This window comes from Aythya marila (genome assembly GCF_965140915.1).
Source record: "Aythya marila genome assembly, chromosome: 1".
Taxonomy (NCBI): Eukaryota; Metazoa; Chordata; class Aves; order Anseriformes; family Anatidae; genus Aythya; species Aythya marila.
This window is the reverse complement of record NC_139042.1, coordinates 62,241,899-62,262,781: the sequence shown is the minus strand read 5'-3', so window position 1 is coordinate 62,262,781 and position 20,883 is coordinate 62,241,899. Positions and strand designations below refer to the sequence as shown.

Here is a 20,883-nt window from a genome sequence, read left to right as displayed (position 1 = left end):
GTGCAGTAGTCGTGGTTCAAGACACACAGAGGTTTATCGTAACTCCAGCAGCCGGGTGAGGATGACCTGGAAGCCTCTGCAAGATCCTGGAACAGAACCTGCGTTAAATAATGTATTCTGAGGTACACCGGATACCTGAGGAAGGGCTCTAAATAATGCATTTCCTGGGCATGACAGTTGTAGCAGAAGAGAATGCTGAAACCTGTAGCAAGACTACAGCCTGAGATGAAAGAATGTCTCATTACCATTTTATCAAATGCTGTAAGTAACAAAATGGTTATTTTGATTATAGAGCTGTCTTTTATTTCCGAGGTGTGTCTTTTCAATGCGTATGCAAAAAGTCGGAGGCAGATGCCGCATGATGTCAACGTGGTAGTCGGGAAGGGGAGTTGTTACTTTGCATGTGAATATGCAGGCAGAGCAGGGTTTCTTTTTATCCTCTGTTCAGAGGCAACTTCATTGTGTGTATGATAAAGCTCTCATTCTGAACTTCATACTGATTAGCTCTTTAAACTTTTTTTTTTATTCTAATTAATCACTGAAGAAAATAATTTCCCAAAAGAAGAAATGTCATATATAGCATAATGGTAAAGATGCCTATAAGGACAACCTTGGACGCTGCTCTTACACTTTGCAAGGGTACTACAAATGAGAAATGAAATGAAAAAGCTCATAATTAAGAGCACATCTCACTATCTATGTAGATCAAACCTTTGTGTCCTCTCCTTATCAGAATATTTAGCTATTTGGTGGGACAAACTTAAAAAATGAAATGAACTTTTAACCTTGAATCATGCAAGCACCTCCTTAGAGCATGAAATTAGGATCTGTGCTAAATGCATTGATTCAATGCAGAGCAAATTCCTAGCAGCATTTTTTTTTTTTTTTTTTAGTCTGTCTGTCAAGATTGTGCTTGTCTTCCTAGCTTGGGTATTTTTCTACCTTTTGCATTTTGCTTTTTAAAGCATCCAGTGTTTGAATGGAAATTGCTGTCTTTACATCATAGTAATGAATTATTATTTAGATGTTTGCTTTTGGCAGCCAGGAGGAGTTTGTTAGCCATGGGCATTTTTTAACTACAGGACTTGGAAAACTTCAGATTTCTAGTGGTTATGTCACTTTTTTTTTTTTTTTTTTTACATGACAAATGGCAGATTGCTATGAGGTTTTCTTCTCAGACTGTGGTCTTTCATATAATGTGAGTGTACCAAGGCCATTTCTGGAACTATTTTTAAAATACTGCATTAAGAAACCAATAATGTGGTTCTTTGATGTTTTGTTATGAAATTAAGGTGCCATGGAATAATTTCTGGAATTCAAGGGGAAATGAATTATGAGGGTTTCCTCCTGTCTGGATTCAGTGGGACTTGGGCATGGAAGTGCTTTCAAGTACTGATGGGAGCTCCTAGCCTAAATTCCCTGTATATGATGAAAAGCACAGATTGGTTTTACTGGGTAGCTCTAAAGGCACTGTCTAAGAATAAGTCTTGGAGCCTGTCACGAGACTTGAGAAATGCAGATGGGGAATTTGCAGCATAATATCTCAAAGATGTCAGAAAAATCCTGTTCTGTCTTCATTCGCTTTGGAATTACTTTCTTAAAGTGAAAGTGTATGTTGGCATGTGTATGTTCAATGACATGCTGTATATGTGACTATGATGATACCATAGGCTCCTTAATTGGCAAGAGAGAAAGATTAATGTGAGGTTCTCAACTTGGGATGTTCACTGCATTAGTTAGAGGGCAGGGATGAAGGACTAAAACACACTAGAGGGAAAGGTGAATGTACATCACAGTTTTGACGATATTGTGTATTTCCTCTTTTCGAAATTCAGAATTTTGTAATAAGAGGTTTTTCACTAAATCGTTATCTTTTACCCCATTGCACTTCTTCCAAATAGTGTGCTTTAGAATGCCTTTCTGGCAGGTTCAGCCAGCATCTAAAGCAGGAGGGCATTTTACTGCCTGTGCTTCTCCATACAGAATTAGTGAATTTGCTTCCACCTCCACCTGTAATTAGTGAAGGAGAAACCCTCCTGAGTGCTCCTCCTCTGAGCCTTACCATTTGACTTAACATGCCAATAGTGTTACTCATGTCTGTGTTTGGCAGAAAGCTGGGAGCAAATATGGGCCAGGGCTGAGTGCCAGTGGCAGCACCAGCGATGCTCTGAGATCTGCTGAGAGCAGCTGAACCTCACAAGGGATAGCACACGAGTTTCCACACCGTGCTTTGTGTTTAATCCATTTCATTGATGATTTCTGTATCAGAAGGAAAAGGCATTGAACCATAGGAAACATGTTTGCAGAGAGTACTGTCTCTGCATCTATTTTAGGGAGAGGGAAGTATCTAAAAGGCGTAAACTAATGGCACTTTAAAGCTAGCATTTTATGAACTGTAGTGGTAACTCACCTGGATGTTGCATGTGTCTGCACTTTGTGCTTTAATCTCTGCAGACTGGAGATCTGAGCTGAGAAGGTCTATACCTATTCTTCTACTAGTGCTTTAGTACAATTTCACTAATTTTCCCTCATTTTTTCAATGTGCTGCTTCCACTAGGATGCTGTGAAAATGAGCTGTACTGGCATCATCTTGTCACCGGACATTGCAGGTTGGAAGTAGCCTGGGGAGCTCTCTAGTCCACCCTCCTGCTTCTCTAAGCAAGGCAGCTGTGTAGTCACACCAGGCTGTCTGGGGCAATGCCCAGCAAGGTCTTTCATCCCAGTAAAACCCTGGAAGAAGACCTGCTGCTGCCCTTGTGTCATCTTCAGCTGGCACCTTCAGCATTTGAAACACAGGCAGCATGTGCGTCTGCCTGTTTGAGCAGCTCATGTTGCCACTACTGGTGCCCATCTCCTTTTTGTGGCCAAGCACTTTTGCCTCTGAGAGCTGTCCCTGCCTGTGTGAGTAGCTTCTCCCCGGCAATCAGCTGGTGCAAGCTATTTAGCAGAGAGCACAGTGGTTTGTAGGAGGCTGCCACATGTTATCTGCCAGCTGCTGGGTACCATTTTATCTCAGTGATTTGTGTGACAGACTGTACAAATGAATGTAATTTTTGCAAATTAGGCAGCGCCTTGCTGCTAGCTTCTCTCTCCTGTATATCTAGTTATGACATAAATAACATCATTTATGTATTATGGCTCTGGTTTTCCACCTGTACTCTGGACTTCCTCTAAGGGATCTCCAAAGGTAGCAAGAAGAGCAGTACTTTATTTCAGGAAGCTTAAATTCATTACCCACAAGTCTGATTTCCACTCTCAATGTTGTAGAGATGCATGAATCTAAAAATGGAATGAAGACTTTGGTAAGGAGCGATACTCAGAGCAGCTGAAAATCTGAGCCAAGTGAATTTATCCAAATTCTGGGAACATCAAATCTGAGCATCAGAATCTATGTTCCCTGCTTTGGGAGTATCTCTTTTTCTGATTCCTTTAATCTCCTTTGTAGGAATTATGAAACATTGAATTTTGTGTTGTTAGAGACCAATACGTAAAGAGACCTGGGATGGAGATATTAACTAGATGCTTATTGGTGAATTTAATTCAGGACTTCAAACAAGACAAAAGCAATTATTACAGATTTCTCCAACACCTAACCCTTGTTCATTCCAGTGTCTGAATATATGGCAAGGATTGTCTATGGAGAAAATTACTTAGAGGAGAAGATGGAAGATGCTCTGAAAGAGTTGGCCTTTAAATGTTGCTATATCCTTGTAAGATATCTTGTAAACTGTACTGATTTATTCCTTCTTTTCACTGCCTCCTAATCATAATATTTAAAAAATCCATATACTCCAGTGATCTTTTATTACATTAAAAAAATATATTGTCTTGACTTCAGTCTGCAGTGCCAGAGACCTTAATCATACACTTTGTCTTGAAAGGCCAAAGCTAGCAGTAATGATCTTATGTGTGTCATCTTGAGTATTTCTCACACTAATTCACAGAAGATTTTGTAATAAAGTTATATTTATGAATAAAAGAAGAGTAAATTCTTTGGATTATTCTTATGATTTCCATTTTATTTAATTTCACCCCACTTTTTCATTTTAATAAATTTTCTGTTTCAACAAAGTTATTAACCAGTAGGACACTCAGCACAGCTGGATGAGCATTTCACCTATGGTGTTGTCTGCTTCTTTATCACCAAGGTTATAAGATGGACTGCATTAGCATGTTCCAGGATATTTTCAAGGAAAGAGTCATGTTGTCCCAGGCTCTCATTTAGCACTTTGAATTCAGTCTGGGTGCTGTTGCCAAGTAATTCAGCCCTTCTTGTGTCACCCAGAGTCATGTTCGATTCCAGACTTGTGCCACAGCAGTAGATCTACCTGAAGTGTATGCATCTTGGAAAGGGGTGGGGGAAGATGTGATGTGATACATTAGTTTTAGTTTACAGGTGATGGGGACTTGAACTTAATTCCCCTGAGGAGGAAGAGGCAATGCAGTGGGTGAAACATGTAATATGTTCATGTCAGCTTTATCACAGTGAGGCAGTCTGTGAAGATTTCTTGTGTTCAGTGGAGTGAATTCTCTATCTTAGGCTGAATAAGAAAAGAAGAGGAGCCTGGAAAAAACTGGAGTCCCCAAGTTGGTCTATGGTAAGGGAGCCCTTTGCCCCTGTGGCAGTATGTGTGTAGGATGTGTGATTACCCCAAGTGAAGGAGACACATAGCTCTGTCACACTGGACCGTTAGTGAGGTGAGAAAACTAATAAAGTCTTCAGAGTGTTTTCTTCTTGTAAATTAGGTTTCTTCTGTTCCAGGGTTGAGTGGAATGCAGCGTTCACTTATGTAGTACGTTTTATGATGTCCTTGAGAATTCTTACATCCTCTTAGTTACATAGAGAACCTGCCTCTGATGAGGAGCTCGAGGCACAAAAAAGTAAAATTTATGGTGGTAAGATGTAGAGCTACAAGTACAAACACAATGTCTATACCGGTCCCTGTTCAGCAGTCATCACTTTAGCTGAGGTTGGTGTTTCATGGTTGTGTCAGCAAATTCTCGTGTCATGTTTATTTCTGCATTAAGAGAGCTTATGTTACTGCAGAGAAATGTTCCTTTTCCTTGTTTATGCTTCTGACCCAGTAACCTATGGCATGAGGTTACGGTTATTACTGGAATGAGATATCTAGGACAGCTGCTTAAAATAAGATTGGGAAAAAGAGCGGGAGGTCCTCTTCCCTGGGAGCCCAGATAGAGAGAGAGGATCAGTTGTGTGTGACTGGCCACTGATTGAGAGTATTTAGATCCTGTGAAGGTGCATTAAGAAATTCTGAAGGATTAAAGGGATTTTGATGAAAGACATTTGTGTCATAAACCTACATTTTAAAATACACAAAAATAATGCTAATGCAGTACTCATTATTTCTTCCTTAATTTTGACAGACTGAGTCTAGTGTTCCAGTGATATACAAAGTAGATTTAAAAAAAAAAAAAAGGTATGATAATTTACATGTCATGAAGGATATCTGAAAAATTAGGTAAAACAGTGGTTTTTAATTCTGCAATTTTGGTTTTTGTTTTACAAATCTTGATACAAGTAAAACCTCAACTAGAACATTTTTACTTCTGTTAACCTCTCTGTCTCTCTTATGCCAATAACAGGATAGGCGCAAGTCAACAGGAAAAAAAAGAAAATGTACAACCTATGAACATAGTACTTCCACACCAGCTCTTGGTGTTAAATTTACTGATTTATTTATACCCCTCTGTTCTTGGGTTCATATGACATTGACAGAAAGTCAAGTTGTTTTTTTTTTCTTTTTAAAATTTGGGCTAATTTGCTATTTAGATATGAAAAACTTAGGAATCATGACATTGGATGCCAGGAAAGAAGTTAAAAGAACCTTTAATATCTGTATATAGATACTGAAAGTGATATTTAGAAAAATGGCCTGTAGTAGCCCAGTTATCTTTGCACTTTTGTTTGTCAAATATGCTTCCAAGTGTATAAAACATTCCTAACTGTAACAACTCATTTGTAGATTCTAAATAGAAGACTGAATATAAAATTATTTTGGGGAAATACACTTTGAAATAACAGCAAGAGGAGAAATACTAACATGGACAGTTGAAGGCTACAGGATTCCAACTTTGTACTAAACTAAGCATAGGTTGTATTTATAATATTTTCAAAGAAAATTACAGTCATCCCCAAATTTCTATTTGAACATTTTGTTTCATGCTGTGGAAAAAAAAAATCTACCATGAAGGAGAAGCATCAGCATTTTCTACGGAAAAACTTTACTGTGAACTTGTGAAGAAATTATAAAGAAATCTCTTATATTTTTGGTACTTATACTCCTTTTTTTCTGCTAATATAGTGAGTCTGCAGACAGCAAAGAAATATAACCATCCTAAAAGGAAAATGAAAGAAGATTGTAAAGGTCAAAGTATCATATTTTCTCACCATATTGCACAGCATGCATGAAGCCTCAGAATTCTGATATTATGTTTTTTGAGAAGATTACTGCAAGAATAGAGAACAGCAAAAACGAACCAAACCTCTCTATTTTAACATGTGAAGTTGTAGCGATGTAGCCGCTTCTCATTACAAAGTTGGTGAAAATTTTGAGAATCGGTAACTTATTTTCATTCCTGAAATAAGTTCTTGCTCCAAATAATCACTTTTTTTTTTTCTTATTTCAGACAAAATCTGGCTATATTTCAGGCTATATCATGGTAAATTTTGTACAGTTGATAAGTTATAAAGCCTAAGAGAAAACATCTGTAGATAATGAAATAAATACTTGCATCAGAACTGCCACAGTATAAAAATAGTTATTTCAAAGCAAGTAAAATTCTAAATTAATTTTAATTTGTACTTAAACAAATGAAAATCAATTAAGTCAATGGAAGTTTGGTTTGGGAACAACAAAGAGTTGTCCTTATGCAAATTTTGTGATATATCATGAAAGAGTACTACCAACATTTAAAAATAATAATAATAAACTTAAATGTATCTTGAAATGTGTATCTTTCATTTGTTTGCTTTCAAGAAACTGCCTTCAGTGCAAACAACAGCATAATAAGACCTGCTAAAAGAAATGTACAAGTTCTGGTGTTTTGACTGCTAGACTCTCTTTCAGATAACAAATGACATTGATCAGTCTTTTGTAATCCGAAGAAACACAATTGCAAATAATACTGCCAGATCTGTTTTCCTTACCAGTTTCATTGTGTACGTTGAAAGACAATCATCTGTGACAAGTTTCCCCATCTGTAAGGTGATGCAGAGAGCTGGCATGTAGTGTGTTTTGATCTCTGGTCAGCAAAAATCTAGATGATTCTGTGAAGAAGGGAACTGGCAAGTAGTATGAACTGGAAGGCATGGCATATGAGCCAAATGCCCACTGGTCATTTATGAGGAGGCATTTGCCAAGCTAGAATGGAGACATTCCTGTTGGGTTTTCACTTGAAAGTGTGCATTACTCACCTGTACTTCATATTTGACTTTAATACAAAAAGTATTATTCTTGGGAAGAAGGAAAACCTTCAAGGTTTGATACCTTGGGCTGGAAATACTGTTCTGAATGCCTTTCTATGCAGTTTTTCTTTTCAGAAGAAATCGAAGTCATATTCAGAGCATGTAGACAGACGATAGATTTGGGCCATTCCACCCCAGGCTGATGGAGCCCTGCTGTGGTAAATTTGAGGCAAATCCTGTTATGAAGCATGACATATGAAATATATATGAGACCTTGTAAAGACTTCTGCTGAAAATAGAACGGTCTATTAAGGTCATTTTTTGAAAGCTAATCAATAGCTTTCAAATGTGATCCTTTTACTATACGTGGAATCAAAGCTTCTTCCTGTAAAAGTTTTATAAACATTGGCATCTAAGCTGAAGATAAGGAAGGATGGAAGCAGGCATGCAGAATTTTTCCCTTTTTTCCTCAGTCTTTGTGGGGGTGATAGTACTTAAGTATGTTACCACAGGAGACTGTAAGGCAGTATGTGAAATCTATGTATCCCTTACCCAGTACTCGGTTTATTGTGAAACAGGAAAAAAAAAAATACTCAGATTGTGTATGAAATGAACAATTTGTACTTCAGGTGTTTTGCTCTGCACATGATTATTTTATTTAGTGAGTTGCATTACTGATATTAGTTACAGTAGTCGTTTGTGTAAATCATATAGATTGTGAAAAATAAAGCTCAAAGCAATCTAAATGATGTACTTCCTTCTAATCACCAATTAATATATAGCTTCATTGTGTCTCTGAAACACTTTTTTCTGTCTTGTGAGAAATAATGTTGGAGCTGCAACAATAATTTGACTTCTACTTCAGATTCTTCAATAGCTTTGAAGTATTTTTTGTATGTTTGTCTAGTTATTTCCCCAGTGCAAACTTGAAGTTTCATGTAGACTAGGAGTCCATAAGTTGACACTGTCTTTTTTCGGTTCTCATGTGAGATGAAGTTGTGCAATTTTTTCCTCCTTTTCCTCAGAAGAGAAATGGTCAACAGGGTTTTCCCATTTTATCTTAAACTAAAAGTGATATTGCTGCTGCATGTTCACACTCAAGTTTGATAAAGGATTCTTTGTGCTTCTTTTCTCCTATGTTATATGCCTCCATATGGCTATGGTATTAGGTGACCAACAGTATAATGCTTAGATGGTAGATGTGGAAGGTGACCTTGACATACTAGGTTAAACTATGTTATAAGGACACCTGCTCCGCCTGCTTTCATTTTCACTTATCTGTGAAGATCCAGCTGAGACTAGCATGAGTTCTTGCTATTCTAATCATAGCCCAGACTAACCTTGAACAGGTCTGATAGCAGTGTGAGGGAGAGAGGTCCTTCAGAGGCCATTGGGATGGCCTACATACCCGAAATTGCCCTGGTGGTTGCTTCCCCACTTTGTTGGAGCGTTGTCTTTACAAAAGCACACAGGTCCATCCAGAGATGCCAGAGCTGACTGGGCTGCCCTGAGTGCCCAAAAATGCTGTGCCTTTGTTGGTGCTTTTGCGTGTCTGTCTGCACAGTATACCAAACTAGGGATTTTGTAGTTTTACCTGGTAATCTAATCCAGGTGTGCTATTTGTATCTTGGTACTCTGCCTAAATTTACACTATATTAAACTTGTTCTATTGTTCCAAGTTCCCTTCCTTTTTATGATATATAACCTTTCTTTTTCCTTTTCACCCTTCAAATTTCTGTTAATTTCTCTCCTTAGTCACTGCTTAGCTAAGCTATGCATATTTAATTCTTTTCATCTTTCCTCATAAATCAGTCCCTCAGGCCCCAGAACCATTTGTGGTGGTTTCTTTTGAACTGCTCCAATTTGACTGTCTAGAATTGAACGCAATATTCCAGATAAGTTGCCTTTCTGCAGAAAGGAGGAGGGTCTGTTTCCAATCCTTTCACTATTTGAAAACTGAGATGGCAGTCCCTTGATGTACACTAAGCAGTGACCAAAGGCTTGCATATTAGCTCTGAAGCAGAGTTCTTGTTAGCCCCACTGTAAACTAGTTTTCCATCTGCTTTTACTTTGCAGTAATCTCTGTAAATGATTAGAAGGCATGCTGAACCACAGTCCACTTGGCACAGGATTTCCTTTCCTGTGTGCTTGCCAGTCCTTACACTTGGGGTCTATCAACCACTGTTTCCTTTTTGGCTTTTGACTATCCGTCATGTATGATACTGAATATCCTCTTTGTCTTGATCCACATGTCCCTTCTTAAAAAATATAAAAATCTTTGTAGGCTTTACAAATTTTTGATTTATGTATTTATTGCCTGTGTTTTCTGTAATTCTCATATACTATATGCTTTTTGATCCCTGGCATATTTGTACTTAAATAGTTATAACTGAGTATGTCTGTGAAAGAACTGCCCCAGGATTTGAAACAATCTTAAGTTTCTTTAGTTTCTTTATTCAGAGATTTATTTATTGTAAAACTATTGGTTATTTCTGCTGCCATGCAACTTTATTAGTTCTTTTAGTTAAAAGTGTATCATGAAACCTTTGTAGCAGCTGTAATTTGTAGCTTTCTCTTACTGTGTACCTGTGTGTTAATTCACCCTTCAAAGCTCCAGATTTACAAGTAGCAGCAATAGTCTTAGTGTTTTTCATCACTTACTGTTGATCTGAGTGTCCTTGGTCTGCATAAAAAAGCCCTTTATATTTACCGTGATGGCAGCAAGAATATTCCAGTGCATCAGTTCCCAGATGCACATCTTCCCCTCCTCTGTGTCCCATATCTGAAGGAGTAGACTAGAAATGAATGTATTATTATCTTTCCATTTACTGCACTGTAAAGGAATAACTCATCTTCACAGCTTAGTTACAACTTCAAAAGTTTTATGTTGTATCCAAATAAAGACAGCCAGGTCTCTGCAAAGACTAAAAGGAGATATATATACACTTATTTATCCTAGAGGACTTCCTATCTTTTTTTTTTTTAATTGTCATTTGGTAAGCCCAGATCTTTTTTTTTTTTTTTTTTTTGCTCTCCTTATACCTTCTGATCTGGAGCTTCTAGAGTTATTCTTGTTGGTGGTGTGATTTATAGAGATTTAGATTATTAAAATATAACTAAATACACTGTTGTTATTTATGGGTTATAGTAAATGAGGTTACATCAGAATGGTGGCCAGTCACTAGTGTGGTTACCTATGGCTCCATTTTAGGGCCAGTTCTATTTTCATAAATGACTTGGATGTAGAACTTGGACATATACTGAGTAAATTTGCATATGAAACTATGAAATTGGGAGGGGGCCTTGACTCCATCAAGGGTAGAGAAGTCTTGCAGAGAGACCTTGACAAATTAGAGGGCTTGGGCAATTATCAATGGTATGAAGTTTTAACAAGACCAAGTGCCAATTTCTACACCTGGGAAGAGGCAACCTTGGATATATGTACAGACGGGGATGAGAAGCCGGAGAGCAGTCCTGCAGAAAGTAATCAGTGGGTTTTAGTCAATGTCACATTGGATATGAGTGAGCAATGTGCCCTGGCAGCCCAAAGGGCCAACTGTACCCTGGGGTGCATCAAGCACAGCATTGCTAGCCAGTCGAGGGAAGTGATTGTCCTGCTCTACTCTGTGCTGGTGTGGCTGCACCTTGAGTACTATGTGCAGTTTTGGGGCACCATAGTATAAAAAAGAAATAAAGCTGTCAGAGAGTGTCCAAAGGAGGGCTATGAAGATGGTGAAGGGTCTAGATGGGAAGATGTATGTGGAGCAGCTAAAGTCCCTTGGCTTGTTCAGCCCAGAGCAGAGGAGGCTGAGGGGAGGCCTCATGGCGGCCTGCAGCTCCCTCACAAGGGGAGCGGAGGGGCAGGCGCTGAGCTCTGCTCTCTGGGGACAGCGACAGGACCCGAGGTAACGGCATGGAGCTGGGACAGGGGAGGGTCAGCCTGGGGGTTAGGGAGAGGTTCTGCACCCAGAGGGTGGTTGGGCACTCGGACAGTCTCCTCAGGGCAGTGGTCACAACACCGAACCTGACAGAGTTCAAGGAGCATTTGGACACCGCTCTCAGACACATAGGCTGATTTTTGGGTGGACCTGTGTGGAGCCAACAGTGGGACTCACTGATCCTTGTGGGTCCCTTCCAACTCAGGAGATTCTATCAGTCTATGGTTCTATTTTCTCAAAGACTTTGCAAGTGTTAAGTGCTTTGTATTCAGCTAAAAAATATACATTGCTTGCTTCTGGAAATTCCAAATAATCAGTGACATAATTTCATAGATCCAAAAGTGAACAAAAGATTATAATGATTAGCTCAGACAGCCAATTTAGTCCTTCTTTTAACTTGTATATAGAGAGATATCAAACAAATAAAACACTCAATGCATTCATTGAATTGGATGACTGTTACTTTCTGATTACTTTGAGCTCTCTCTTCTTATACTAACATGGGGACTTATACTGTTTCTATTAAAATTTTAAAGTTAACTGCTTTAGGAATAATACTTAGTATCTTCAGGAATCATATAGGCATATTTTTCTTTGATTTTTCCAAAAGAAATGAAGTCCATGTGACTATGCTACCTCTGTGTATCCTTTAGTTTTTGACGCAATTTATCCAAATTAGTGAGCAGTGTTTGATACTATTCTATTATAGTTAGAATTGATGATGCTGCTTTTCTACAGTATGAATATCTGGGTTGCTTAATAACCATTAAATCTCTTGTCACAGAAGATACAAAATAGTCTTGAGTATGTTGTTAGGAAATTAAATCCTACTGCAAGGAAGTTTGTTCTTCCTCTGGTGAAATATACTGCCATGCGGAATTGCTCTTTATACCACCTACCTTGCTCTAAGCAGAAATAAAGATAAGGTAGTTAGGCAGCATTTGTAGAAAAACTTCAAAGGACCTGTTCTGCTGCTTGCAGGGGAATCATATAATCATTAAAACTGGACAAGACCTTTAAGCTCATCTGGTCCAACCATGCTCCTGCCACCAATGTCACCCATTAAACCATGTCCCTAAGCACCATGTCCAACCCCTCCTTGATCACCACCAGGGATGGTGACTTTACCACTTCCCTGAGCAACCTGTTCCAATGCCTGACTGCTCTTTCTGAGAAGAAATGTCTCCTAATTTCCAATCTAAAACTCCCCTGCTGCAACCTGAGGCCATTCCCTCTATTTCTATCTCTAGTTTCCTGTGAGAAGAGGCCGACCCCCAGCTCCCCACACCTTCCTTTCAGGTAGTTGCAGAGAGCAATAAGGTCTCCCGTGAGCCTTCTCTTCTCCAGACCAAACACCCCCAGTTCTCTCAGCTGCTCCTCATAGCACTTTTGTTCCAGGCCCTTCACCAGCTTCATAGCCCTCCTCTGGACGTGTTCCAGGGCCACAATGCCCTTCTTGTAGTGAGGGGCCCAGAACTTAACACAGTTAAGCAGTTAACCAGCCTGATCTTCCAGTTGTCTCGCATACATTGTGTGATTGCATTCAAGATGACCTGTTCCATCGCCTTTCTTGGCACCAAGGTTGGGCTGATAGGCCTGTAGTTCTCCGGGTCCTTTTTGTGACTCTTCTTATAGATGGGCATCACAGTAGCAAGTCTCCAGTATTCTGTGACCCCCCCCCCAGATGATCATGACTGCTGATAGATGATGGAAAGCAGCCCAGCAATGACATCCACCAACTCTGTCAGCACACTTGGGTGGATCCCAACCTCAGAAGAACCTCAGCCTTTTCCTTATCCTCAGTAGTCATGTTTCCCCCTGTGTCAAGTAAAGAATGGATATTCTCTATGGCCCTCCTCTTGCCATTAATATATTTATAAAAATATTTTTTTTATCCTTACCCATATTGGCCAGCTTGAGCCTGTGCTGAGCTTTGGCCTTCCTGATTTTTTTCTCTGCATATGCTGGCAACTTCCTTGTACTTTGCCGAGTTGCATGCCCCTTCTTCCATCAAACATAAACTTTCTTTTTCTCCTCAACACTCAGCAAAGGTTCCTCACTCACCCATGCCAGTCTTCTTCCCCGCCGGCTCATCTTATGGCACGCAGGGACAGCCTGCTCCTGCGCGTTTAGGACTTCCTTCTTGAGGAGTGTCTAGTCTTCCTGGATCCTCTGCCCTTCAGGACTGACACCCAAGGGACCCTCCCTACCAGTGTCCTGAAGTATCTGAGGCATGTTGTTTGTGGGAATCCAGAGTCCTCCTTCATCTCGTTCTCCAAGGAAACATACAAGGATGGTAGCAGTAGAGGGGATGTGGAAGACAGCAGCTTTATGAAAACTAATAGTTTGAGTACAACCAGATCGTGCCTATTCATTTTATTTACATTCCTTCAGTTTCTGGCTGTGATCCACAAATGAGGACTGCTGCTCTCAGATATACATGCTTCCTCTGAGACGTTCAAACCTGTGAATTGAAGACAGGCAAAACAAAATAATAGTGATTTTTTTTTTTTTTTGATCAGGAAGAACCCTTTGCGTGTGTATTGGAAACCTGTGTTTTATTACACTGAAGACTGATGCATGGGCAGGCAATTTGATTATGTTTACTGAATAGGCTGACATGCTGTTAATGACTTTTACCTAGCACATACAATATCCGTATGTTATAGACTGCTACATGATGTAAATCACAAATGACACTGCAGAGCTCTCTGCTTTATTTAATTCCTTATTATTCAGGTGCTCTTCTATCACTGCAAAGGCAAAATCCCAAACTGGTTGATTCTCCAATTTAAATATCATAAATTTGTAGAGAATGCTGCTGTAACTTCACTGAATTGCTGATAGATAGATAATAGAATCTATTAGAAACCCTATAGACTTGATTAATAGTGTCTGATAAGTAAGTTTTCCTTGGATCAGCTGGATTGATTGCAGTTCCTGCTTACCAGTCTAGTCACATCGAAAGGCTCTTGAAGAGCAGCATACAGGACTAGGGTTTTACAAGAGAGTGGTTGCTTGAATATGATCAGTATTGCTCTTCAGCAGAGAGAGAGTAGGGTGTTCAGCAGAAAATGGGAAAGCTTTATATCATTTAAGAAGCCTAACTTTGCAAGTACATCCAAAAGAAGCTCCACAGAGCCAAGAACAGGAGATCCAGATCAGCACCTTTGCTGCTATGCAATTTATTCTCAGAAGATTTGGCATTAATTGAATTCTTTAGATGCCTTACAAGAGAAATAGTTTACATTTATACTGGTCTCTTAAAATTATCTGCTTGTGGTTGGGAAGGGGTACAAAAAAAAAAAAAAAAAGAAAGGAATAAAATAAGCCTGCAGATGCATTAAACAACAGCACTGCTGACCTGAAGAAAATACTTTAACTCTAAAGATGGGGCTGAGTGGTTAAGAGCATTGTGTTTCAGTTAGAGCTTAATAAACGTAACAGAGAGGCTGTTCACATGGTAAGTAATTTTCCCTGCACTGAACAAAGGATTTTCAAACCCAAGTATTTTGATACCGACCTTAACATTGCAATTTGAGATGGATTTAAACTAATGTAGCCCCTTCTGTGGATAAGAAAAATTTCTTTTTGAAACTGACAGGTCCATAGATGATGCATAATAATGTTTGATTTCTGAAGAGTGCACCTGTAGTCGAATGCATTGATCTGTGGTCCAGACGCACTGTATCAGTTAGACTTCTGCATTTTTATCACTGATTTCACGTGGAATTCAGCTCAGCTGCATAAATAACCATAAATTAATATTTCAATTATGCATGATCCTCAGGTATATTTCAGAGATGTGTGGATGTAGCACTTAGGGACATGGTTTAGTGGTGAACCTGGTAGTGTCAGGTGATGTTTGGACTTCATGATCTTAAGGATCTTTTCCAACCTAAATGATTCTATGATTCATCAAGTGTAACAACAAAATTCATTACTGAAAGGGTCAGTCCAGTAGTTTCTGGTCATATTTCTATTATCAACTGTGGGATGTAAAGTAATGCAGCCTTTTGAAGCAGCTGCACTGATTTACATCATACATGTATCCGATTCTTTAAGTATCAAAGTACTTGCTTCTCACTGTGTTCTTTTTTCACATTTCTTTTTTAGTACTGGGAATATGTTTAGCTAACCAGCTTTAAAAGTGTCATACAATAATTAAGTATTTATCAAGATTTGGCTATTTTTGTTTAACAAATGCTTATCTGTTTGAACTGTATACTGAAGTGGATGAAATTCTCAAGTATTTCGTCCTTTTGAAAATCAGGATAACTTTGGGCATCTAAATGAGAATTTAGGTGTTTAATTGTAGTTATGACAGGAACAGATCAAAACTCTTGAGCTGAAGTGTCAGAGAACCCAGGCAGAACACAGTGTATGTTCTTTTTTATCCTTTTTCCTTCAGTGAGAGCAGCGTGCTCAAAGAATATTGTTTGGGTAGCAGTCTCAAGTAGATGCATTCTTGGAATCTGCTTGCCATTTTTCCAAGTAATTTTAACCCATCTGCACAGTATTTCTCTGCTATAAAGACCATAGTCCTTCAAACACCCAGAAGATTAATTATTCAACCTTTAAAATATCATCAAAATCAAGACAAATGTTTGTATAAATAAGGATAAATATGTATGTTAGTATTTATTAGCATTTTTATTCATAGTTGAAAGTATAGTGCACCATAATTCTGTATCACCTTATCTGAGATACTTGCTGCAGTAAGGAATGTCAGCATTTTGGTTATGAGTGTGCTTTTAATGAAGAGAGAAGGTTTTTAACTTGCCATACTTTATAAAGCACATTATTCCTGGAGTCCATTAGTACTTCTTTCTTTGAATCACAATAGCAAATATTTATATCACATGAAAAATGAAAATGCAACATGCATGAGAAGAGTGTGAATGTGTATAGGCAGTTCTGCACTCAGCTTCGCATTCTGGAAATGCCTCTTGACATGCAATCCAGATAGGAACATATTCACCCAATGGCAATGTGAATTAGCATCTAAGGTGCATTTTTTAGAGTGACTGGACTCCTAATTTAGATGCCAGAGCTAGTGACTAAAGTGAAGTGAGATAAAGCCATAAGAACAGGAAATATAGAGGAAAGCTGTGTCATTATGGTTACTGGAAAAAGGTTTTGCAGCTGTTCCTATATGACATACAGTTACTTGGGCACAAGTCACCTCTAGGGGATGGAAGAAAACGCCTGTAGCAATTGCATTCTTCTCCATTTATATCCCATCATCCTCCCCAGGCTCTTCATGATGCTTGTGGACTGGTGCTTATAATGCCACAAAATATTCCTTCTCTAACCTTCGCAATGAGAACCAGTAACAATTCAAAGCAAGCAGTTCCTCTTTACTCAGAAATACCTTGTTCGAACATGCAGGATCAAGCTTGTAATTTGTGGTGTAATGTAATTGGCACTCTGGCCAATTGTGAGTAAATTGCTACAATTTTATCAACTTTTTATTTTTTTCTTTTGTAGCAACGATTCTTTTCTTTCTAACGGTTCAAGGTGGAGTCAATGAAGCAGCTCTACACTAGCAAGCATCCTTTAAACATTTTTTTTTCTTCTATATTTACAGACTTCCTTTGTCCTATGCTAGCTAACAACCATTGTGATACCATAAAGGATCTCTGGTTTTGATACTTCAGTTTTCCATAGAGGCTTTTATGTTGTATGATTGTATGAAAGATGCGTACTTCAAAACCAGATATACTCCATGTTTATTTTAGTCGTTTTGGTCCTGGGCATCTCATTAAATAAATCATACCCTAGGAAGCTTTTTCAGTGTTTTGATGAAGACACTGCTAATGAGTTATCCAGTGCAATCTGCCATGACAGTCACAGTGACCTTATCAAATCATCAACTCACTGTACACAACTGTAATTTGTCATACACTGAGGCAAGAAGAAACACGTGAGCTAATCTTCAAATGTGGTATTTTATATAATGAGTTATAAACTTGTATGCAAATTGATTCAGAAGGCAGGCTTTCTACATATGTGCAAGCTTTTTCTCACGTTGTCATACTGCCTCCTGACGGGCATTCAGAAAGAGATCTGGTTGAGATCTTCTTTTCCAAAAATCTTCTACTTGAATGAGTTTGTTATGAGGTTCTTGTATGAGTCCACTCCGCTAGTTTGTATGTTTTTTCTCATACATGGAAGAAAAGAAGATGGACAGACTTGCCACACATATTGCCTTTAGGAGGCTCCAATAGCTTCTCTTTGAGCCAAGTTGTCAGTCTATAAACAATGACAGTTTATATCTGCCTAATAAACTTGTGAATTTTAGCAGCTTTTTCCTGGTTTTCTTTACAGCTGAAGCTGTTGCTGCTATTGGCAATGCTAAATTAGGGCAGAGTGGTTGGTTGGCATACTTTGAGTGGTAGAGCTTAATCCTGAGGATTGGGCTGTCAAACCGGGCAGTTCAAGTACATATTTTCTTGCCCGAGACAGAACAACCCTTTGAATCAGTACTGGCTGGGAAGTGACTGGTTTGATTTGCAGCCCTGCTGAAGAGGATGCGGAGGTTACAGTGGACACAAAGTTGAATGGCAGCCAACCCTGTACTCTGGTTGCAAAGACGGCAAACCACAATACTGGGGTACATTAGGAAGATAGCAGGCTAGCAGGCTGAGGGAAGTCCTTGTGTCCTTCTACATGGGGTTAGCAATGCTACACTTGCAAGGGTCTGCAGTCTTGGCCTCCCTAGTATAAGGTGGACGTTGAGGAGCTGGAGTGAGGGCAGCAGTGAACTACCAAGATAGTAACAGAAATGGCAAGGCTGAACTCTGCTTGGTAGTGACATTATTAGTTAGGTGCAATGACCACAGTAAAAAAGGCATTTTTGATAGAAGGCAGTGCAACACTGGAACAGGTTATCCAGGGAACCTGCAGAATCCATTGAGGGAGGTTTTCAAGATTAGGCCAGCAAAGATGTGGTCACATGATCCGATGTTTCCTATTAACCCCCTGCTCAAAGTGGCACTATGTTATCCCCAAAATTTCCACCAGAAGCATGTTTACAGCCTTCCTGGGTTTGAATTAAGCTCTTTGAGGGCAATATCCAGGAATTCCTGTCTGTTGTGCTGTCAGCAGTTCCCCGTTACCTTTAGGACACCACAGTCGGTGTAGGGATATGCCTGGTTCTAAAACTGGAATTGGACATTTCGTGACTGGGTAGACATTTGAATGATGAACTCAGAATGTTTGCCTTGTCTGCATCTATACTATGTTGTTCAATCCAGGCTTTACCTACCAAGACTGCTGACCTGCAGCTATTATATCCACAGTCGCTTATTGATCTGATCTGGTATTCATCAGGTTCCAGATCATAGAATCATAGAATATCCTGAGTTGGAAGGGACCCTTAAGGATCATCAAGTCCAACTCTTGACACCGCACAGGTCTACCCAAAAGTTCAGACCATGTGCCTAAGTGCACAGTCCAATCTCTTCTTAAATTCAGACAGGCTCGGTGCAGTGACCACTTCCCTGGGGAGCCTGTTCCAGTGTGCAACCACCCTCTCTGTGAAGAACCCCCTCCTGACGTCAAGCCTAAATTTCCCCTGCCTCAGCTTAACCCCGTTCCCGCGGGTCCTGTCACTGGCGTTAATGGAGAAAAGGTCTCCTGCCTCTCGACACCCCCTTACGAGGAAGTTGTAGACTGTGATGAGGTCTCCCCTCAGCCTCCTCTTCTCCAGGCTGAACAGGCCCAGTGACCTCAGCCGTTCTTCGTACGTCTTCCCCTCCAGGCCTTTCACCATCTTCGTAGCCCTCCTCTGGACACTTTCCAACAGTTTCATGTCCTTTTTATACTGTGGTGCCCAGAACTGCACACAGTACTCGAGGTGAGGCCGCACCAGCGCAGAGTAGAGCGGGACAATCACCTCCCTTGACCTACTAGCGATGCCGTGCTTGATGCACCCCAGGACACGGTTGGCCCTCCTGGCTGCCAGGGCACACTGCTGGCTCATATTCAACTTGCTGTCTACCATGACCCCCAGATCCCTCTCTTCTAGGCTGAGAGATGTGCTGAGAGAAAGAATCCCAACTGCAACTCATCACTTCTCAGCTCAGACCAGCACCCAAATTGATGAATAAATCTCTTCTTAATCTGCTTGAACTGTTTGACTCTGGCCACACACTGGAAACAACTATGCGAGGCCAGTGCTGGCAGTCAAGCAGCTCAACCTAACTCTTCATGGAGCAAATAGACTGCCACTCATACAGGCTGAGGGTCATCTCAGTGGAGATACAGAGGACACTAAGACAGCCACATCCTTCCTGAAACTGAAGTCTGGCTGTATGTGCTCATCTTTGCTATGCTGTATTCTTCCAACAAAGGCCTGAGGCCACGTGCATGGTCACCAAGCCAAGGTGCAAAGGTTGGGCATGAGAACTGTGGTCTGCCGCATCTTAGCTAATGCTGTCTGTGCTTTTAATTAGCTGCTAATAACTGCTGCTATAGGAGTAGAAGGGGAAAATTCCTGCAATTGGTCTTCTGTTGCAGTCATGAAGTAGCAATGACGAATTGAATGGCATTTAGAAGAAAATCTCTTTCAGTTTGCATTGTCAACATGGTTTAAGACAGCAAGCTGGTTTTCCCTTTGAGGCTGTGAGCCTGGCTGGCAGGCGCTATACGCAGACTCAGGTGTATTAAAGTATAAGCTTAAGAGTTTTACAGGTCAAAAATACTGTGGGGGCGTATGGCATGGGTACTGAAATATTTTATACAAAGCGTAACAATTCTAACAGGGAAGATACGGAGTTTGCTTATTCCATTGTCCTGATACTGTGACAGAAAGAAGATGCAGTCACAAACTGCCTCAGGCTGAGGATTATCTGAATGCAGATCTTCCACTTGATTGAATGCTCTGATCCCTTGGAGTGAAGCTGGGAATGAGGTTCCATCTTCCGCCACTTTATGGAGTTACCCTTTCCTTTTCTTGCCCTTTCTGACATGCTCAGCAGTGGAACATATCATTAAAGGTCAACCAGAAAATTTTGTTTTATACAGAAGGAGTTGTTGGCTTCTGACATGCAAAAAAAGTGTGTATGTTTTGGCTTAATGCAAGCCAATACTTGTTTCCAATGTTTTAGTTTGACAATTTTCTTGTAACTAGAAGGGCATGCCAAGGAAGGAGTAGAAATATATAGAGAAAGGGTAGCTTGTGTTAAAATAAGTTGACAGAACTTGACCTGTAGAACTGTTTTCTGTGTCTGCTTGTGTATTAGTTTCTCAACAAGACATTCTGGGCACGTTTTGTATAAATGTATGCTCCTCGGTTTTGGAAAATCCAATGTGAGATTCTGGTTTCTTGTTGGTAGGGCTGCTTGGCATGCAGGTGTAGGACTATCACTTTGGTAATATTTTATTATTGTGTTACCTAATAGTGTATAGAACACTATGTCTGTAAAGCAAAACAAAATAAAAAAATTGAGAAAAGAACATAGATGTCTTGAATTGGACACTGAAAATCAGTGATTTAAAAATGATTGTGTTTTC

At 39.7% G+C, this 20,883-nt stretch overlaps 1 protein-coding gene across 1 annotated transcript in view; it reads left to right on the top strand.

The window, feature by feature from the left end:
• Positions 1-233: 233 nt before the first annotated feature.
• Positions 234-20,883, top strand: part of MYO16 (myosin XVI) — a gene marked incomplete at its 5' end in the record, with an annotated part of 305,366 nt that continues 284,716 nt past the window's right edge. The window contains 1 exon segment of the mRNA XM_082751937.1: positions 234-261. Within this exon segment, the coding sequence (XP_082608063.1) occupies positions 234-261 (28 nt within the window).